The 23,092-nt window shown below is 39.2% G+C and overlaps 1 protein-coding gene across 2 annotated transcripts; it reads left to right on the top strand.

Annotated features, from left to right (window-relative positions):
• The first annotated feature begins 2,132 nt into the window (after positions 1-2,132).
• skap2 (src kinase associated phosphoprotein 2) lies at positions 2,133-21,940 on the top strand. Of its 2 annotated transcripts, XM_088328094.1 has the most exons (12): positions 2,133-2,269; positions 3,329-3,434; positions 5,278-5,303; positions 7,167-7,271; positions 9,978-10,058; positions 10,242-10,325; positions 11,332-11,456; positions 11,713-11,776; positions 11,848-11,958; positions 12,810-12,925; positions 20,084-20,181; positions 21,717-21,940. In XM_088328094.1, exons 1-11 carry the CDS (start codon positions 2,230-2,232, stop codon positions 20,174-20,176), a joined length of 951 nt encoding a protein of 316 aa, XP_088184220.1. In that variant the 5' UTR covers positions 2,133-2,229; the 3' UTR covers positions 20,177-20,181; positions 21,717-21,940. The 2 variants fall into 2 exon arrangements, with proteins under 2 accessions (XP_088184220.1, XP_088184219.1); XM_088328093.1 differs by lacking the exon at positions 21,717-21,940 and having other exon boundaries at positions 20,084-20,242.
• Positions 21,941-23,092: the final 1,152 nt, after the last annotated feature.

Raw genomic sequence — 23,092 nt, 5'->3', positions numbered from 1 at the left:
GGACTACATGAATGAAGAGGTTATAAATGACTGAAATAATAAAGAGGTCATGAATCATATAATCAGGACTTTATATGTGTAGTGACGAATTTCAATAATACAACAATATAATGTATTCAATGGCAATTATTATATTAAATTTAATCATTAGAACTTGGGCCAGTCTCTAAGCACTACTTTGTAAATATTTTATCCTGACAGTCCCAGCTATCTTCGGGCAGTGGGGAGGGGACACACTGAACTTGTTGCCAGCCAATCGCAGGGCACGTTTCAACGTATTATCTATTGTTTTCTTTTAGTGATGTTCACTATATTTTGTGTACTGTTACCCAATGCTAAATCTATTGCACCCTGGTCCTCCTGGAAGGGGGATTACCACTTGTGAGGCCCCTTCTCAATGTTTCTTGGTTTCCTTGTGCTGATGTTTTGAGTTTTTTCCCCGGCAATGGGCAGGGGACACCCTGAACTGGTTGCCAGCCAGTCGCAGGGCACACAGAGACAGACAACTCACTCACTCATTCACACCTAGGGACAATTTGAACCAGCCAGTTAACCTGAAATTCATGTTTTTTTGGGGGAATGTGGGAGGAAACCGGAGTGCCCAGAGGAAACCCACGCAAGCACAGGGAGAACATGCAAACTCCACACAGGAAGGTTCGATCTCATGACCTCAGAACTGTGCCATGGGCGCGCCAACCACTAAGCCGCCGTGCTGCCCAATTCAATTCAATTCAATTCGATTCATTTCACCTCACTTGAATTTAACCATCACACTATACACAGACTTAAATGTTTGCGTCATTATTTATTGGTGATTTTTAAGGGCTAAAAAGTACATAACTTTGACTAGAATCTCAAAACAACACAATGCCAAGGAGAAAAACAATCAAAAATGGGGAGAAAAAGGACATACAGTGGAACCTCGGTTTTCGAACGCCTCTCAGTTCGGACAAATCGGTGTTCGACCAAAAATTTCGAGAAATTCTTGCTTCGCTGTTCGGTCAAAAAATCGGAGTTCGAACGCAGGTACGCTAGGGTGCGATGCTGAGCGGCGAACGGGTGTTTTAGCCCCTAATTTTGCCTCCGAAGAAGGTCGGTGCACCCAGGACAGGTGGAAAAAAAACAAGTTGTTCGTCCAACTATTGCCTTTAAGAAAGACATAATAGCTAAATATGAAAGAGGTGTACGAATTTCCGATCTTGCTAGTGAATACAGCATGGCTAAATCTACGATCAGTATGATAGTAAAGAATAAGGAGGCTGTGAAATCGAGTGATGCGGCTAAGGAAGTTAGCGCTATAAGCAAGCAACTGCCGCAAGTTTTGGAAGAGGTTGAAGAACTTTTGATGATTTTTCTCTCCCCACCGTCCACCACAAAGGTAAGAAATCCTATTCATAATCCTTTTTTTTAATTTTTAACACGAACGTACGATTAGCCTGGGCTAGCTTCATGTTTACGTTCTTGCTAAACATTCAGGGTGTTTGAACGGATTAAAACGATTTTACATTACTTTTAACGGGAAAAACGATTTTCCGTGATCGACCAAATCGGTTTTCGAATAGGGTTCTGAAACTGATTATGGTCGAGAACCGAGGTTCCACTGTAAGTTTGAAATTTCGCAAATAATAAAAAAAAAAAGATACAACCGTTATTTTTGCCTCACATTCAAAGCGATTTGTCTACATTTGAAATTTCAATCGCACGCGGGGCCACCAAAAGAGAAAAAAAACAACTTTTGATTTGCAGATTTACAATGCAATAAACAATATACGTCATTTTATTGACGCCGTGAAGGGGATGTCACTGCTATCAAAAGAGGATTCACCTTACTCCCTATCAATAATCCTTGTTTAGATTTACAGTGTTGACATAAACATCATAAACTAAACAGTGAATCCCCCCCCTCCTTAGTTTGTTGGTGACGCTCGCCAGGGAGCACAGTGTGAAATTATCAAGAATCAATGTAAAATATGACAACGCTATTGTGCAGTGACTTTAATAGTGCGTCAAGCCTCATTAAGGCATCAAGTAGGCAGTAGCTGTCTCGTATATCGTCTGCATACGCAGAAAAGGCCGCTGCGCCCATAAATGTCAGTGCGCGTGCACGCGCGCGCTCCCATAAATAATGCACGGATCACTTCCGCTTTGTGCCGCGGTTGAGACACTTGCCGCTACTTCCGCATCACGTGACTCGGTTTGCTCTCCCGCTGGACTCTCAAATCAGCGACGATGCGAGCTGTTCCCGAGGAACTAGCTAAGCTCATTTCAGGTAAAATATTGCTTTAAAACACTCACGGGATCATTTATTCGTCATTTTTTATTTAAAATTTGAATTTTGACTAAACATACTTCTTCTCTGACTGCTTCCCTAAAAGAGGAAGCAGACCATTAACACATACCTGTCAAGCTCCAGGGCTCCATGCCCTTAGAAACTGTCGTATTTTCCCTTACAAAATACAAAATAATCTTACACCATATTTTTTTTTTCAAACGTGTTTATTTATGTAGTTTAACATGTTATATTGTACATGTGTTTCGTTATATTAAAAATATTGCTAATTAACATTTTGTTGTGAGATACTCAGTTGCTCGACATGAATGAGGTTTATTATCAAAAAAGTTCAAAAATAAGTTGCTTGGACGTTCACTGTTGAAGGAAAAAATACATGCAAATATAATTAAGAAGAATAATACATTTTCTTATTCAAATTATTATTTCATTTTCTGCATTAAATTATTGTTGGTAATATACTGATTAAAGGGATAACCACAAACCTCTTTTTTTCATTTTCTCTTTTTATACTTTCTTTTTTATTAACTTTTTTACACAACATGATAATTCGTAACACAATGCATCAAAGCAAGTGAGCCGCCGGAGAGCCAGCTCTCTTTAATGAGTTGAGCCGAAAAAGCCGGTTCTCTAAAAAGAGACGGACTTACTTTCACTACACAACTATCACAGAATGATGCATGATGGGAAATCCCCAGGCGGCATGCGCACAGTAGCATCAAACCGCTCGCTTCGTTTGCAATGAAAAAAACGATACCGAGATAGAGGCTACCGCGGCGGACTCGTTTGACTTGATTGATTTGCCGTTCCGTGATCGTATTTTACTGTGTATACCGGATGAGACCCATAGTTAATGAATTTGCGTTTTTCCGTACAGATTTTTACGTCGTACACGTCTTAAAATCCATAATAAACGTACTTTGTATGGCAAAAACGTACAGGTTGACAGGTATGCATTAACATAGCTTTTGAGTTTATGCTTTTTCTTTCACTTGTTTTAATTTTTATCTTTTTCTTCTCATCCCCACCGATATTTAGATCTCGAGACTTTCCTCTGTGATGGCCTGAAAGGGGAAAATCTGAGCAAAAAGGCAAAAGATAAGAGAGAAACCTTTATAAAACGGATTAAAGTGGTTAAATTGGGGTAAGTCTACCTCTCCTGTCTTTATATATCAGGGGTTTCAAACTCAATTGAGCTGGTTGGACGCTGAAGCTGATATCCGAGTGAGGTTGGGCCAAATGGGGTTTTCCACAAGAAGAGGGCTGATAAAAATATTCCACTGTTCTTCAAGAGACGGTGTTTTATTTCTGTCCACTAGATGCCGCTGTAATATGTACTGCAGCAAAAAATTAGTCCTATTATCCCCAGCTTTTCTCAAAGAAAGACAAAAAGAAGGGTACTTTTCTTTAAAGGCATATAAAATGGGGAAGAATATGTAAGAAAGAGAGGAAAACGGGAATAAAAAGAAAATTAGGAGGAAGGAAAGGAAAATGGAAAAAAAGAACGAACGAAATAAACAAAGAAAAGAAAGGAGTTGAAGAGAAAAAAATGCAACTCTTTTTTTTTCTTTTAAATTTTTTTCTTTTCCTATTTCTTGAGTTTTACATTTTTTTAATGTCCATTTTTCTTTTTTGAATTTATTTTATCTTTATTTTCCTTTTTTATTTTCTTATTTATCTTAATTTCAAAAGTAATAAGGTGCGTTTTGATTACTTTTAGTCTCCTTATTTTGACTTCTTCCATTTGAGCTTTTAGCACTAGTTTTTGGTGGCACGGCAGAACATGGCGACATCTGGTGGGCAAATAATACACACTGTCCCTTTAACTTTCATATTAAGGCTGGGGCCCCAAACTAATTCGGGCTGCAAGTTTGAGACCCCTTTTATATTTGTTTCCTTGGGTGTTTAAATTACGTCTTTTTTGCCTTTTTTTATTTAAAAAAATATTTTTTTTATTTAACATTGGATTATTACGGCTTATATTTATTTAGAGATGCCTTAATCTGTTGAAAAAAATGTCTGGAGATAATAGTCAACCATGAAATTCATGGTTGACTATTTCTATTATTGATTTTTGTTGCCAGTGCGACTAATTATTGCAGCCCTCACACAATACCCTTTTCATTAAGTTGATAATCTCGTGTGCCTTGTAAAGACTTTGAGCTTCAGCGATACAATACTGTATTTGTTTTGTACTTTATAAATTTGCTATTTGTCCCAAGGCTTCCAATGATGCTAAAGAGGGAAACAAAGACATCATAACCATGAAAACGAATCTTCCGATTATTAAGAAATGCGAAGAAGGCATAAAAAAATTACTACCCCTACTAAGTTGCATGGCCGGAACAAATCGATGAACGGGAGTTTAACAATAAGAAGGCAATTAAATCAAGGAAATCTTCTCAGAGCATGACAATCCCCGTGAAAGATCTAAAGTGAGTTAATTAATCCGCCAACTGCATCCACTCGCTACTCCACTTGACCATCTCAAGTCGCGTCCCACCATAGTTAAATTAAATGCCATTTTTCTTTTACATTTATATTTACTTTTCATTCTATGTAGTCACATGCACGAATATAACGCATAGGTAATATTCAATAGACACTACACATTTTTTTATGTTTTTACATGGTTTACCAGGCATTCAGAACACATTAGCTACACGTTACCATAGATTTCTATAACCTGCTACACAGCAATCTCAAGTTGTGATCCCTACCTTAAAACAAATTAATTTTGCATCCCCAAGGTCATTTTCTTTCAAAAAATTGTTTATTGTTACTCACCTCATAGAAAACTAATTTGGTTTATTTTCTGAAAAGGAAACAAAAACACATTTTGGGTCACCGGTTAAAACACTGTTAAGCATACATCAAAACATTATATGGGCTGTGTATCATTCAATATTTTTGGAGTGGCCCCTTAGAGTATGGACACCTCTGATCTGCTTATTATACTAATTGACCTCTTACTTTCTCCGCAACAGCTTTCCTCATGACTTCAAGCAAAAAAGTGAGTGCCTTTTGTTCTTATGTGGGGATGTTTGATACTCTATTTTTGCAGATTGACGCTGCTACAACACCAAAACCTTGAGTAGTCATCACTACTGATGACATTAACACTAAAATTATCTTTCCTTTGCAAAATTGGATGATATTTTTATAGAAATACTTTTAAATCCCGGCAAAATATTTTCAATTTAGGATTCCTTCTTTGGGAACTTTTTATTTGTTTAATTAGGTTCTTGTTGGTCCAAAGGCCACTCGGAGGGGAGTCTATCCATCACATCTACCGATTTCTCGAAAGGTGCTGATATTTGCACTGATACAGTGCAATCGATACTCATCCATGCCTATCTACAAAGATGGTCAACTAAAATGATAAAGGGGAGAAGCAATTCATATTAGTGTCTCTCGGAAAACATATCAGATCACACACTTCCAAACCAGCTACAAAAAAAAGTCAAAAACGATCTTAAACATAGACAAAATAGTTCATATGACCAAAATATGTCACAGTAATCAATTACATTTTCCATTTATTGATGCTTTCTTTAAAGATTCACTGGTCATTAAAAAAATACTTGAAGTAAATGACAATGTAACTACAAACTGTTTGCAAAGTTAAAAAACAGCAAAGTATCATAAAACCTTTGTCGTCAAGTCATGTTTATTTGCATAGCCTCAAGGAGTCTCAAAGGGCTGCACAGACAACAAATTAATGAAAACTACAGACTATTATCACACCATCCCCTGATCTAAAACCTACATGAGGGCATGGAAAAACTCAAAAACCTCAACATGAGGAAAATAAGGAAACCTTTTGGAAGGGGCCGCACATCAGGTCATCGCCCTTCCAGGATGACCAGGCTGCAATGGATTTTGTAATAACAAATAATACTCGGATATTGTCAACAAGAAATCTAGGTCATTCATAAGCTAGAGAATATAAATGTGTTTGTAGAATAAATTAACAAAAAGAACAACAGGTTTTGTGCATTTCTGTTACTCACAGTTTCACACTATTTAAGGCACTCTAAATTTAAAACAATAAAATAATAGTTCATTTAAAAAAACGTTTATTTTAGTGCAGAGCATCAAAGTACCTAGTGCAAGTATGATTTAGCCAAATTTGCCATCAACTGTTCATTGTTGAGATTATAACTTAAACACTATGCTGTTGAAACCAGCTGTTTGGACTTGGGCCCACACTCTGATTGCAAAAATCTTAGTTTATTTCACACCGGACGGACTTGTTCATTAAAAATATGTATTTTTACTCTTGGAAGTCCTAAGAAATTGTATTTTCCACTGACATAGGTGTCAAACTTGAGGCTTTTAGCCCAGACTTTTGTAATTTAATTTGTTCTGTGACAACCTGCCAAGGTTTCTGACTTACGTTGCTATCCAATTACATATTTTTACCATGAGCTGCAAATATTTCTAGATGGAAGTGTTTTTTTCTCTATTGGTACCATGAGTAAAGGAAAATATTAGACATAAACTGAGTAGGACGGTATCTATATCTGTATAGCCACCATTATAAAGTATCAAATGGTCTTAAGTAATACCATTATTTAATTGGATAATGTATTTTTGGTGTTTGTGCACCTTTGGGGCTTGTTGGTAAACAAAAGAAAAGCTACTTAGAATCTTGCACGAGTTGAATTACGCCAAGCCGTGAACTTTAAACGAAGGTGGCGTTATTTTTGGTTTACCATAACGACCCTTAGCAATTGTAAAGTCCATTTATGTGGTTTCGCCACTATCACAGTCCCCCAGAGGGAAGCCATAACAATCACCTGGCCTGCTATAAAAGCAAGTTTGACAGCCCGTGTTTATAACAAGAACAGTGATCTGTGGCGTCCTCCTTCAGGTGGAGATGACTCAGGTGAGGAGGAGGAGGAAGCAGACAGCAGCAACAACGATGAAGCCTCGCTGCAGTCGGAACGCACCGACAAGGAGGAGGAAACCTACGAGGGTAAAAAAAGTGTCGCTTGTTGAGAGCAAGACTCTCCTTTAAACAAAGTGACTCAGAGTGTCACAGTGAAAGAGACATTCCTAGTGTAACTTGGCAACACACTTTGGGAAGACATTTGAGAGCGTAACTGCGTTTCCCGCCACCTGTTTTACTGCACGAGGGTGTTTTATTGCTCACACACACACTGAAGTCTGAGGAAAAAAACATTACCGAATATAAAAGGGGTTTAACCCCCTGTGCATATCAAGTCATAACCTTTACTCTATGACTTTTGTGAAATACTACCTTTACTATAATTTACCTATTCCGTATCTATCAATTACTCCTTGCACATTTTGTTTGGGTTCAGCCGAAAGTCTTCTCTCGTAAGCAGTGTCAAGTAACCTTTATGGCAATGCAATAAAATTCCTCGCATTTGGCTCAGTTTTGCTAATCTAACAGCGCCAGGCACAGGACCACATTTGAAGTTTCCATGGCACCACACAGTGGCAATGTTTTCAAAGTGATTCATTTAAATGAAACGTGTCAGAAACCACGGTAAGCTTGCACGCTATGAAAATGAACAGCTTTCATCTATGGCAAGAAAAACATTCTCATTCCAGCCAATTCCTCAGAATGCCGTTTTGAACTTGAGAAAAAGTATTGAATAAAAATGTAACTTCTGCCTGGTTTGTGCGATTTTTCTCAATGGAATTAAAACTGAAAGTTTCTGGGGACTGAATTTGTATCATAAACTACAGTTCATAAGTCTCTATATAAGTAATGCGCTTGGGCAATATTTGAGGTTGCACATCTGTATTTTTTTTGTCTGTTTGACGTTCATCAATCCATCCATCTATTATCTGCACCGCTTATCCTCAGTAGGGTTGTGGGGGTGCTCGAGCCTTTCACAGCTATCTTTGGGCAGTGGGCAGGGGACACCCATAACTGGTTGCCAGCCAGTCGCAGGGCACACCGAGATATACAACTCACTCGCTCATTCACACTGCGGGACAATTTAGACCGTCCAATTAACCTGACATGCATGTTTTTGGAATGTGGGAGGAAACCGGAGTGCCCGGAGGAAACCCACGCATGCACGGGGAAGAACATGCAAACTCCACACAGGAAGGTTCGATCTCGTGACCTCAGAACTGTGCCGCACACGCGGTAACCACTCCGCTGCCCTATTTGACGTTTATATTCTGAATAACGAATCAATAACTGGATGGTGCTTTTTATGTATATTTAAACTTCTTTTATCAAAATAATCCTAATTATGAAAATGACATTATCTTCACATACTTTTTATAAACCCTACAGATTAGGGCAGTGTACTAAGCAATATTTTTCAAACGTTATGTAGAATTTGGATTGTGTCATAGTTGACTTTCGTACTCATTGAGCGTGATGTCATTGACTGTTCAACAGACCTCAATTTTCCTCTTTTTTTGTTGTTGATAAGTTAATTTTTTGCCGGTTTTGAGTCGCTGTTGTAGATTTCTCTAATGTTGTGTATTTTTAGTGTATTTTGTGGAAATTTGAGAGTACCGTATGTCATTTGGCACAAACTGTTGTCCCTTAGTTCTAGAAAGTTAACATGACGACATGGGTTTCGAAAGGACACTAGTGAGAAAACGATTTTATTTTCCTAAATTGTGAGCAGATGTAGGATTCAAAGTAAAGAGTTGTACCCATTGCACATTATGTAAATGGGACAGCTCAGATTAGTCCTTTAGATTATTGTAATTGCCTGCTCTCCGGATTCCCCAAAAAGAATTGCAATTGCAATTTGTTCTTATTTTGCTTTGAATGTTTTGAGTTACATATTGGTGTATGAAAAGTGCCATACAAATTCATTTTGTTTTGATTTTATAATTCCAACACATAATATTGAATACAATTGTCTTTATTGTCGTTTGTGTGATTCGTGTCAACTTTGAGTCATCATTTTTTTCCCTACACATTGTCGTCTATGACTTTGAATGTGGGTGGCTTTAAACGGCAGGATATGGGCTGTTGGCACAGGATAATAACTTTTTAACGACAAATCTTTGGTTGTAAAATGATCCTAAACATTTTCTTTTCCACTGACTTGCTGCAGTAGTAGTCAACTTTAAAATTGTCAATCGAACGATAAAAGAAGTTGATGTATTGAATTTGTAAATCTGTGAAAATTTAACTAAGTAAATCATTTGTAAGACGACTTTTGTAATTTATCTAGAGTTCTACAGTATGATAATCTGGGATTTTCGATTTATATAGACTACTACTACGAACCATATTACATCAACTCTGCTCTTGCATTCGAAGCTAATGTTGCAGCTCATGACGAGTGTCTGTTCACGTTTCAAAATAAAGTGTCAGGGAAGTCCAAGTGAAGTGGCGATTTAAGGGGGTGGGGGTTTATGGCTCGTAAGCAGCTGCCATTTTTATGGTGTCTCTTTCACACAAAGCAACTTTGACACAGCAGTTGAACATTTGCATTGAAGTTGCCTCGTGGACACGCCGCAACTTTTTGACAGCCGTCATGTGATTGTGGCTGTCCGTAGTTATCTAATGTGGCGTTCACACAGGCTTCCACGATTACATCCAAGTCTCATTTCAGTTGAAAATGTGAACAATCTCACAGAAACCTCGAATTTCGACTAAAAATTGGAATTGAGGATTTAGCTATACAGTGTGAACCTAGCCTAACTTCTGTTGCTGTTTTGAATGCTCTTGCAGGTGCTCACCAGTGTCCACCGATTGCAGCACAGGACCTTCAGTCTATTCTCATGTCAGGATACCTGGACAAACGCAGAAAGGGTGTGTGGTTTGCGTACACATGTGTTTATATTTAGTCTCTGCCAAAAGTAGGCACTCAGTATATCTGAGTTACATCGATAAAACATGAATGTTGGATTTTTTTGAATGCTTTTCTGAATGTGTGTCTGAATATTTGTCAGCAGGTTGCCCTGTGATAAGGTTGTGTCTTTTGTTTTTTGACAGACCACAGTTTCTTCGGACAGGATTGGCAGAAGAGATGGTGCGCTCTCAGCTATCGTACCTTCTATTATTATGGAAACGAGAAAGGTATGTTCTTGGGTGTCTTTTGTCCAATTACATTGACAAACACACTGGATGTGGTGATGCATAATGTTTTGTCTTTTCATACAATAACCAATTATTTCCTCTTATGGTATAAATTTTACGATTTGCCGCAAGATTATTACGTTTTACCACTTTTGTAAAAACTTTCATCCCTTGTCAATTTTGAAAGATAATGTTTACAACAAGTAAAATCAATAAGGTCGATGGTGGATATTGTCATTTTGGTCAATAAGTATTTTTTTTTTGATCACAGTAACATTTTAACAATTTTTGACATTATTTTCAACATCCTTGTAAGATAAGAAAAACAATCCGTACCAAAAAATGTTTTATGTAGCAGATGGTTGATAATTTTGCTTGTACTTTTTTAGCCACTGAAAATACTAATTTGATATATCAGGTTATTTGGCTCATTTTAAAGATTAATTTCTTAATCTTAATATGGAAATAATCTTGAAATATAGTAAAATTATGAAAGAACCTTAAAAATGCCCACAGTTTCTGCCAACGGACTACAAACGCTGCCCTACTTACGAATGGACCATCATTCGTAAGTTGAATTTGTTCATAAGTCTCTTCAGTGCTATATTTTGTATGGAATGTATGCTGAAAATGTATAGAAGTATGTTTAAGGCTTGTATAAGTAACCTGTATTGTTTGTACTAAAAAATAAACTTAAAATAATATGCTCTATAAAGATAAGTTTAATATACTTTAGGAAGATGAGCTTCAAGAGTTAGGCAGCCTCCTCCTCCATGGTAGATAGTGGCCGAATAAAAGCATTCCAATCATTTTCTCAACCGCATCAAGCTTTCTAATTCCACTTTCATTTCAAAAGAAACGGCTCGCCTCTTCTTTACACTTTACACCCACCATATTGGATGTACTAGATATTAAACAGACGTTTTTTTACATCACCAGTCCAATAAATATCTACAATAATCATTATGCCTCCCATGTTTAAAGTGGCCTTGTTGCTGTGTGACAGACAAGCAGCAGAAAGGCGAGTTCAGCATCGATGGTTACAATGTCAAAATGAACACCAACTTAAGGAAAGACTCCAAGAGGGACTTTTGCTTTGAAATCTCTGCTCCTGACAAGCGTGGCTATCAGGTACCATGAATGCACTGTTCTTTTTGTCAATAGGTGCATGCATGTATTCGATTTTTCTCTTGGAAACGAAGTCATTGATTTGACTCTGCTGCTTTATCAAAGTCTCATACCTTATGCATAGTTATTCACATGTCTATATTTACACATTGAAATATCTTTCATGTGGAGCATGTTTGTGATTCATGAATGCAAGGCTTGTTTATGTTGAGGGATGCATGAATATTTTCTCTGTCTGCCATATTGTTTTTTTCATTAGTTCTGTGCGTCATCGGTGAAAGAGGCAAAGGAATGGGTGAAATGCATAGACCTTGTTTTGAAAGGTTTGCAGTCCTAATATTAATCCTGTTGTAATTTAATTCCTGGTGGTTTTAATGTCTAAATGTGTCCATAGATAAATCCGGTATCATCCAAGAAGAAGAGGAGGAAGATGTGGAGAATGAACAGCTTATGTATGATGATGTCGGGCTTGCACCAGATACTGATATTTATGAAGTGCTCCCAGGTAAAAACATACTGCGCCACACAAAAAGACACCATATTAATAGTAGAATACATTTTAATATACTTCATTTGGATATTATTTTATATTCAAATCAAGTAATTGCTTGGAGCCTGAGCCTAGGTTTGCACAGTTCGGGATGTAGGCTATCAACTTTTCACAAGTGTTAACAGTGGCAGTTTTATTCCTGAAAAAAAAATATTGGGCATCGTCGGGTGCTCTGCCGCAATGTGATTTTCTATAATTGCAATTTGTCTTCCCGCAGATGTTAGAAATTGCTGAGGCGACACAAATCATTTGTGATTCATGATAAAACTTTACTACTGAAATAAACTTTCTGGCCGTCGAGCAGACGCAGCATCGTAGATCAAGGGAATGACTTGGATGGTTTTTCGTGGTTCTCGCCGCACATTTTCCTTGTCACCCGCTGCAGAATTGGTTAGGCGCTCTTGAGAGGCCCAAAGCCCAATTTAAAAATTGGCCCGTGCCTGCCACGCACACTGAGCTGTTTGAATGACAAACTAGGGGCTGACAAAATAGCACTATGAGGATTACGAGACACGTTTATTTATAGGTGTTCATTTCCCAATTGAATCATTGCACTGTATTTGATATAAAACGCCAAATTGAATGGAAGAAAACACCATCAGGTGGCCCTTGATGTTATTCAGTAAGTGCTTTACTTCTGAAAGTTAGAAAAAAAGAGAAGTGAGATTTTAGCGGACGACTTTGCAAACGTGGAACTAGATTGCAACCTTTCTTTTGCAATAGGGGCTGTTTTGGGTGCTCCATGTAGAAGCTGAAATGCTTTATTTAATTTACACGCGTTTCCACCAATGTTTTGATGTGCCCAGAACCAGACACAAGCACAGACTACCAGAACTACTACCAGGCCTTGTGGGACTGTATAGGGGACCACCCGGATGAACTCTCCTTTAAGCGAGGCGACGCCATTTATATACTGAGCAAGGTAATGAAAACCTGCATCGTCTAAAAGCTACAACGTAGTTATTTTTCTTAATGCAATAACTCAACGGCAATGTTGAGCGAGGTGTTGCTGAGCCAGGACCACCAGAAACAAAGTTATTCCTAGACCTTGGGAGGGACTGGTCCTTGATATGCTTTCCTGGCAGCACCTGGCCCGGTGCCCCGTAGCTGGAGGCCGACTGGGCTGCAGTCGGCCCCTGGCTGCGTGATGGGGATTAGATGTGTCGCGACGGAAAGCGTTTTAGTGCTTTTGGCCTGTCCGTGCTGTTCCATCACGTCCATCTGGGCCGCCTCAACGCGCTTCCACCACCACCTTCAGCCCACACACCTATTAGCCGTCTCGCTCGCTTTGCCAAATAGGAATGTGTGTTCTCAGGAAGCCAAGGCCCCGTCTGACACGCTATTCAGAACAGGCGAGGATGTGTGCTGGACATTCAATTTCCGAGGCTTGTCAGCTGGCTACAGGGTGTGTGGGACTAAGGGGGGTCCTTTTTTTGATAAAACAAGAGCTTTTTTGTAATATTTTGGGACCTGAATCGAACTGTGTTATGTTGCATCCTTTACACTTAAGCCTGCAAAAAACATTGTTTGAGCCATACACTACTGTTTAAAAGTTAGGGGTCACTTAGACTTGTTCTTATTTCAAGGAAGATATCACCAATTATAAATATACCCTATATGTTGTTAACATAGGAAATGATTATTTTAGCTGCAAATGTCTGTTTTAATGCAACATCTACACAGGAGTATAGAGGCACATTTCTAGCAACCAGTACTCCAGTGTTCTAATAGTGCACTCTGCTTATTGCGTAAGAAGGCCAATGGACGATTAGAAAACCCTTGTGTGATTATATTAGCACAGCTGAAAACAGTTTAGCTGGTTCGAGAAGCTGTAAAACTGACATTCCGTTGGGATTGTCAAGTATCATGAGCACCAACTTTTAGAATAGCTAGAGAAAGATTTTAATGTGAAACTCCACAGTCCATTTTTGTTTTAAGAAATGAAAGCTCATCCATGCGAGAAATTGCCAAGAAACTGAAGGTCTCTCTTCAGAGAAAAGCACAAACGGAACATAAGCTGAGTAAAAAGAGAAGTGGGAGGCACAACCAAGAAAAGTGAACAAGTACATTTGAGTCTCTAGTTTGAGAAATAGACCTCTTACAGGTCCTCAACTAGCAGCTTAGTTAAATAATATCCACAAAACACCTGTGTCAACATCTACAGTGAAGTGGTGATTCCAAGATTCTGGCCTTTAAGGCAGAGTGGAAAAGAAATGGCCATACCAACGACTGGCCAAAGAAGGAAGAGATAAAAATGGCAAAATAAAACAAACATTCAACTCATTTGATGGATGAAAGTATAAAATGGAAAACACAAATTTGCTTGGGTGACCCCAAACCTTTGAACAGTAGTGTATGTGAGAAACAGTATCCTTGGGAATCGATGGCGCATGTAGCTGAGATTTGCTCCCATTTCCAGTTGTTTTCTGTAGTGTAGTCTGCCATCTAGTGGCTATTGTTTGCAATCACTGAAAGAGCGATGGATAAACAAATCTTACTGCATTAAAATCCATAATTACGTCATATGAAATACATCAGATTTTACTATTAGTTATAATATGGATGCAGTGATTTTGCACAATATTAGGCACCATTCAATAATATGTACTAAAATGCTCCAGTTCAAGAGCTTTATTAAGATTGCACTGCATTAACTGTGTTTTCAATATGATGCCCTTCGCATTTAACTAAATTCAAATGAAGTGCATTTTTACACCAGCGCTGTATGCAACCACTATAAATGATACAAGATTGAGAAGCCTTTTTTATGGGTTTATCCCTGATTGTTTCCATTTTTTAATAAATATAGTTGCATTTAAACCAATTCGTTATTTACAAAAGTTCCCGTGTCAATGAAGCAGTGTCAAACATTTGTGTTGATCAACTATATGAATAATGCCCCTTTCACTGGCGTGAGGAACCAAACGAAACAAAGCAGACAGACGTTCGGGCGCTCAATGGCCAAATGCTTGTTTATGACTCTTTCTTTGTGTGCGGAAAAGGGCCAAGAATCAAGTTGCCCTTTCACTCGGACCGTGAGCGCCATTAGCTGGAACCTTGGTGTTGGGGGTTGTGGCCCGCTACGAGGGCAATGACCATAAAACCTGTCTGGGCTGCAGCAGGAGGGACAGCCGACTCCTTGCTCCACTAGCGCCCCCCTCTCCTAATTCTCCTCTTCCATCCCTCCCCCATTCCTTAGCTCAGAAATAGCTGTAGTGTTACAGCTGCGGGGGACCCCCCAGTTGGGCCCCGAGTGTTGATTATAGTGCCCAACTGGAGGAGGGGGCCGCTTTGTCCAGATATGCTGCACCAAACACCCACTCCCCCTCCTACACCCCCGGTTCAAGTCACAGCACATAAACCTAATGGAGAAAGGTAACGTCTCACTTCCTTTAAGTGGCTGGAATGGTTGAGAAAATGTAAACACTGTCACAACATAAGGTTGCTGCTGTGTGATGTCACTTTAACCCAAATTAACCCAGCCCTTAACACACTGTCCAAGATGTGCTAGTAAACAGACGCACTGATTGTTTTTTGGGTCGTAGGCATTAAAGGGACAATGCCGCGTTACTCGTCAAGCAAGGCTGCTGCGTTTTGAAGAGTCCGTAGCCCAGGGAAGGAGGCCATTAGTCGTTTGTCTTTTTCTCTCTCATGTTATGTCCCGCACCCACTCGAGCACGACTTATTTGTCAGCCAGAACTGCACAATGAGGTGTTTCCTCTTTCAAAGGCCAGTGACAGGAAGTTGTTACGGGCGCACACAAGACTCCCTGCACTGCTATTACCGAGAGGCTTGTAGGGAAATGTCAGTTTTATCACGTGACGAGCAAATGCAATCAATGAGACACTGAGGATTGTTTGTGTTTGCATCTTGATGGATTAATTTTGACTAGTGTTTAGCAAATACCGGTGCCAATACCAGAACTATTCAAAGGAATCTGTACTTGCTGAGAACCAGTATCAGCTGCTCTCTAGTGGGCGTTTAACATTCCGGAAGTAGAAAAGAAAGGGATATTTTAATGTATTTGATTTAATGTCATTTTTAAAAATTATATTTGCTGGGATTTCTTTAAAAATTATCTTTCTCTTGTGTGGTATCGGTGTTTGATATCATGATTTATGACTATTCGAGTATCACATTTAGTCTTGGTCTAAAAATTGCATTGAAATGCCTTAATTTAACAATGCAAACCAGTCAACATGTAGACAAATATGCTGTTTCATTTAAAGGGACACTGCGTAACATTTAATCACTAGATGTCACTGTATTTTGTAGTGCTACAAGGCATAAGGAATAATTCAAACTACAAACACTCTGTGACCAAAGTGCAGAATGTTTTTCTTCTTTTTTGCCCAGCCTTTCACAAGTTAGGTGAGCCTCATGCTGTGTTAAATAAATCAAAATTTCTTGATCTATGAATATTTGAAACAAAAATGCATGTTTATATGATAGTTCGTGTATTTTTGGTTATTCAAAATTAGTATTGTTTTATTTTTCATTGATTTTTACCACAAGGAGTTGCTGAATAATACGCAATCTCTTTTGAAGTCAAACTTGTATATGTACAGGGAGTGCAGAATTATTAGGCAAGTTGTATTTTTGAGGATTAATTTTATTATTGAACAACAACCATGTTCTTAATGAACCCAAAAGTCTCATTAATATCAAAGCTGAATATTTTGGAAGTTGGAGTGGGGCTTTTTTAGTTTTAGCTATTTTAGGAGGATATCTGTGTGTGCAGGTGACTATTACTGTGCATAATTATTAGGCAACTTAACAAAAAACAAATGTATACCCATTTCAATTATTTATTTTCATCAGGGAAACCAATATAACAGCTCAACATTCACAAATATACATTTCTGACATTCAAAAACAAAACAAAAACAAATCAGTGACCAATATAGCCACCTTTCTTTGCAAGGACACTCAAAAGCCTGCCATCCATGGATTCTGTCAGTGCTTTGATCTGTTCACGCTCAACATTGCGTGCAGCAGCAACCACAGCTTCCCAGACACTGTTCAGAGAGGTGTACTGTTTTCCCTCCTTGTAAATCTCACATTTGATGAGGGACCACAGGTTCTCTATGGGGTTCAGATCAGGTGAACAAGGAGGCCATGTCATTATTTTTTCTTCTTTTAGACCCTTTCTTGCCAGCCACGCTGTGGAGTACTTGGATGCGTGTGATGGAGCGTTGTCCTGCATGAAAATCATGTTTTTCTTGAAGGATGCAGACTTCTTCCTGTACCACTGCTTGAAGAAGGTGTCTTCCAGAAACTGGCAGTAGGACTGGGAGTTGAGCTTGAGTCCATCCTCAACCCGAAAAGGCCCCACAAGCTCATCTTTGATGATACCAGCCCATACCAGTACCCCACCTCCACCTTGCTGGCGTCTGAGGCGGACTGGAGCTCTCTGCCCTTTACCGATCCAGCCACGGGCCCATCCATCTGGCCCATCAAGACTCACTCTCATTTCATCAGTCCATAAAACCTTAGAAAAATCCGTCTTGAGATTTTTCTTGGCCCAGTCTTGACGTTTCAGCTTGTGTGTCTTGTTCAGTGGTGGTCGTTTTTCAGCCTTTCTTACCTTGGCCATGTCTCTGAGTATTGCACACCTCAGTAGCCTAGATGGTAAGGCGCCCGCTTTGAGACTGGGAGGTTCGGGTTCGCGCCCCGGCCGAGTCATTCCTAAGACTTAAAAAGTGGTCGGCGGCGCCCTCTCTTGGCTGCGGCTGCATCGGGTCAGATGCAATCGACATTTCGTTCTGTGTACATTGTTACACAGAATGACAATACAAGGAAATTATTATTATTATTATTATTATTGTGCTTTTGGGCACTCCAGTGATGTTGCAGCTCTGAAATATGGCAAAACTGGTGGCAAGTGGCATCTTGGCAGCTGTACGCTTGACTTTTCTCAGTTCACGGGCAGTTATTTTGCGCCTTGGTTTTTCTACACGCTTCTTGCGACCCTGTTGACTATTTTGAATGTAACGCTTGATTGTTCGATGATCACGCTTCAGAAGCTTGGCAATTTTAAGAGTGCTGCATCCCTCTGCAAGATATCTCACTATTTTTGACTTTTCAGAGCCTGTCAAGTCCCTCTTCTGACCCATTTTGCCAAAGGAAAGGAAGTTGCCTAATAATTATGCACACCTGATATAGGGTGTTGATGTCATTAGACCACACCCCTTCTCATTACAGAGATGCACATCACCTGATATGCTTAATTGGTAGTAGGCTTTCGAGCCTATACAGCTTGGAGTAAGACAACATGCATAAAGAGGATGATGTGGTCAAAATACTAATTTGCCTAATAATTCTGCACTCCCTGTATAGAGTGGGCACTATTTCTAAGAAATCTATTTAATATTGATACTCAGATTTTATTCGCTACTGTTCATTGACACCACTTGAACTTTTGATGCTTTATCCATCCATTATCTACACCGCCTATCCTCAGTAGGGCCGCGGGGGTGCTGGAGCCCATCCAAGCTATCTTCAGGGAGTGGGCAGGGGGCACCCTGTACTGGTTGCCAGCCAGTCGCAGGGCACACAGAGACAGACAACTCACTCGTTCATTCAGACCTAGGGACAATTCAGACTGGCCAATTAACCAGACATGCATGTTTTTGGAATGTGGAAGGAAACCGGAGTGCCTGGAGGAAACCCACGCAAGCACTGGGAGAACATGCAAACTCCACACAGGAAGGTTCGATCTCATGACCTCAGAACTGTGCCACACGCGCTAAACACTGCTCCGCCGTGCTGCCCTTTGATGCATTATATTCGACCAATATTTTTTGAGAAATATTTATCCTTGTACAGAATAGAATAGATTTCTATTTGTCATTGATATCAACGTTGTGAGACATTGTATGCATGTCAGGATAAATGGGCAAAAACAAAAGTGTATATATATATTGCAACGTGGTGCTTAGAAAAACGGTCCTAAGTTATAATAATTCAATGAAAAAATAGTGCATTGTAACAATAGCGACATATCATTTAGCAGCAGTTATTAAAAACCTCAATATAATTCATAAGGTGTATATAAATCAAGTCTTCAGTTTCTGATAACGTGTCGCGACCATGGACACAATGAAATAATTGCCCAAATACGTTAAGTATTATCTCCTATTTTTCTAATCCTATCCTCTGAAGTAAGAACCAGAGTTTTTTTTTTAAATTACGAGTGATGGTGATCTTATGTAAATACAGTCCCCTCAGGATTTGAGAACAGCATCCGGCTGACGCCATAGTAACCGACATGCTCTCCGGGAAAGCCGTGACACCCTTTTAATCTTCTCGCAGGAAAAGTCCGATATTTCCAATCGATAACGTACATGTTTGTACTAAGAATAATGGCGGCGGCTCAGTAATCCCAAATGAGCCACATATTCTTGTTGAATCCACTAAGCAATGCTGCTGCTTTTAAGAGCGGGACAGAAACAAGTGGAAGAAGAATAATTGTTCATTTTATTGGGGTGTTGTTTTATATCTTGGACCGCAATCGGATTCAGCCAATAAGTGGATACAGATGTGTTTGGGTCTGGTTTTCTGACGCTGTGCAGGTTCCTGTTCCTCCCTTTTGTGGAACTCCTTCCCTGTGTTGATTCATATCCTGGCCAAGACTTTGATGTGAGGTCATGCTCTTGGTCAAAGAGAGAGACAGAGACGCGTCTCCAAGGTGTCCCCCGCGCAGATCGCTGTGCTAGAAAGCCACTCGGAGGAACTTTTATTTTGCTCCGTCTTGGCAGATTTATACCTGATGGCTTTTACGTACATTGAGGCTGACGTGTGTATAATCAAGCAGTCGGCAGGGACTGTGATGATGATGATGAATGATAGTGGGGAGAAAACAATGCAACATAAGGTTGAAGCAGGGGAACTTAGTCGGACACAATTTTTTTTCATGTCCATTAAATGTCCTAGAAATCTTTGATTGATTTGAGAAAAATGTAAGCACATGTCATTAATACACTCTGGAGCGATTTTCTCTTATTCTTGAAATCTTTTCTGGTTCTACTTTTCATCCAGCCACCATCTTGAAATTATTTTTGCTTCTGTTTTTCTTTAGGAATATCAGAACTACGGTTGGTGGGTTGGAGAGCAAAATGGAAATATCGGAATCGTGCCCCGAGACTACCTGCTGGAGTTGTACGCTTTGTAATGCTGGTAATGTTTTTGCCTGGTTGGAAAGCTTCAAATTAAAATATACTGGACATTTTCAAAGCAACCGTTACCCAAATCTATTTATATCGTCTTTTACATACTAAATTGATTTGTCCTCAGTAAAGGCACTTCAATATGAAGTTTTCATCTGCCGGGATTGGAAGCTAAAACTTGTCACAGACCCACTTTTCGTTTTGTTTTGCATTCCTCATAAAATTTCTCAGGATGTGCAAGGAACTAGTTTGCAAAGTGGCATTAAGCATGCATTCTTATGCATGTGGTTACACCAGGCCTTAAAGAGTTTGAGGGTTCTAAAGTGTTTGACATCAATTTATCTTTTTGCAATATACATTACATTACCTTGGACTGTTTGATGTTAAGCAGCTAATATCTGGTGAAAAACAAACGAGTATTCCTAAGCCTGAACTAGATTTTCCATTTTGGGTAATCATGATATTGCATTTTGTATATATATATATATTTTACATTGAAAACAGAAATAAATTGTGTCTATTTTGTACAATCTTTCATGGTATTCCATTTTACGAAATCATTTTTAACATGGAGATAACTGATGGGCAGTATCTGTTCTGATCCTACCTTTTAAAGGTTTTGGTACCGGACAACAGACTATGTCTTTATAGACTGCCCTCTACTGGCCATTTTCCATGCAAGAGATAAAAATTAATCAATATTATATTGTCAGTATTACTGGTGTTTTATGTTTTTTTTTTTTTTCTTTAAAGTGTCATTTTTTGAGATGCTGGAAGGATTTTTGTATTCGTGGTATCGGTAACTAGTGTTTGTATCAAAAACTTCTCATGAGTTGACATTTTTTTCAGACAGATACAGATAAAGTAATCCCTCGCCATAGCGCTGTTCACCTTTCACTTTCTCACTGCGTCATGGATTTTCATCATGCGTTTTTTTTCTTCTCTCTAGGTATTGATGAAAATATGTTAACAGGCACAGTATACAGAACTTTTGTTTGTGAAACCAATGCTTGGGCGTGTAAAAAGGGTTTGTTCTTTGTTTTTAATGTATAATAGAGTACTGAAGACCCCCCCCCCAGAATACAACAATAATCTGTTCTTAGGTGAGGATAGTGAAAGGAAATTGCCCCGGTATCTGAGATAAAAACATTAAGGCAACAAAATACTGTATAGTAAGTACTACATGAAAGCAATCAACTAATATTATTCAATAACATTCTGAAACAATGTGTGTACATAAAAGAAAATCAAATTGTATTTACCTTTGATGTGACTTAAGGTGGTAGAGTATAGTTAGTGGATGGATGCAGAGCGGGGGGGGGGGGTTGGGGGGGGTGTGGCGGATTTCAAATTAAACTGATTTGAAAACTACAGCTTGGGAGACTCGTCGTCTTATTTATTTTTTTATCTTCTTTTATAATAATAGTCCCGATCGTCAATGTTCTGGGCCATGCAACTTAGCAAGCGTAGCTATTTGTGTGACTTCTTTGTATTTCTTGATGATCTTTGTTTCCCTAATTATCATGTTTTTGCTTTTCCCTTTAGCACCACTGCAAGGCTTGGCACCCATACCAAATTAATACAGCACAAAAGGAATGTATCGCCGACTCACAATGAGATCCTGAACTGAATGAAGAGAAAGGCATTAAGGGGGGTAGTTCAGCCAATAGTATTTCTGCATTTTCATAATGCTCTGATGCAAAGCAATAGCATACCAGCATTTTATATGACGTCAACCAATAGCAGACAGGCATCTTAGAGACTTAGCTCGCACATTCATAAACATTTAACACTGCCAAGTTTCTTGTTGATGTCGTATAGTGGGAAATATGCTGTAAAGAGGGGCTGTAAAAGACATTATTCCACACCTCAAAGTGCAAACGTCGTAAGGCGAGGACCCCGTAACCCGGGGGTCTCCTGTATTTAATTGTATAATAACTTTAAAAGAAAGGTGTCTACTTCACAGATCTCGTCTATGCAGCGGTTCTTTTTGGAACACAACTACTCACGATAAATGAAAGTTCACGGTTCTGTGCAGCCATAGTCTTGTTATTGCACTCTGAAAAATACTTTAAACACGTGACATGTTTAAAAGTACAATAAACATAGACATTTGAACTCTTCTTATTTCCAACTTAGAGTCGAGGGACTTTTTGTAACACACCGACTCAAAACGCTATCGATAAAATCTAAAATTTGGTGATTTTAAATCTGCTAGAACCTATCATTATATAGTGTAAGATGACGTTCCACACATATGTAGCATATGCATGCATACAGTGTGTATACACGTTCCTATAAACACAGCATTCATATGTAAAAAACCTGAACTGAACCATTTAGTTTTAAAAAACTAAAAATATTACACTTGTAAAATATATACAAGCAGAGTGATGTGTGTAGTGAATTATGAGATTCCATATATGACCAAAGAAAAATGCAAATCCCAAAGTACTGTAGTTCAGGTAAGAAAAAAATAGCATAATTATACCACAGGGTGGCAATAGAGAGCCTGCAAAGGTCATAGCGCTAACTGCGCGGGGACCTTTGCCCTTATTAGTGTCGTAGTCGAACATGCACTGCAATATGAGATACTTGCAGACACTTTCCAGATAAATACATATGTATCTATTTGTAATAAAATGATTCATTCATTCGGTCAGCACTTTTGTTGCGCGCTTCAAAGGGGTCTCGGCGTGTTTTATGGGACCTGAGAGAGTTTGCCGGGCAGCGGATCACAGCGTGCCAGATGGCCGCTTGGGCGGCGTGCCTGAGGTGCACTAATAAGGCAGACAGCCACTCTGATAGCGCCGACTCTTATCGGCCTCCGAGGGGCCGTTTGACAGCAGGCGAGGCGCGTTCGCCTGCCGCCTTCTCGTCGAGGTTAGGCACACACTGTACATAGCGTTTTACGGCTTTCC

This window comes from Urocampus carinirostris, chromosome 2 (genome assembly GCF_059441175.1).
Source record: "Urocampus carinirostris isolate Australia breed hairy pipefish chromosome 2, RoL_Ucar_1.0, whole genome shotgun sequence".
NCBI lineage: Eukaryota > Metazoa > Chordata > Actinopteri > Syngnathiformes > Syngnathidae > Urocampus > Urocampus carinirostris.
Note: the sequence above shows the minus strand (reverse complement) of the source record. Positions and strands in the feature narration are given on the sequence as shown.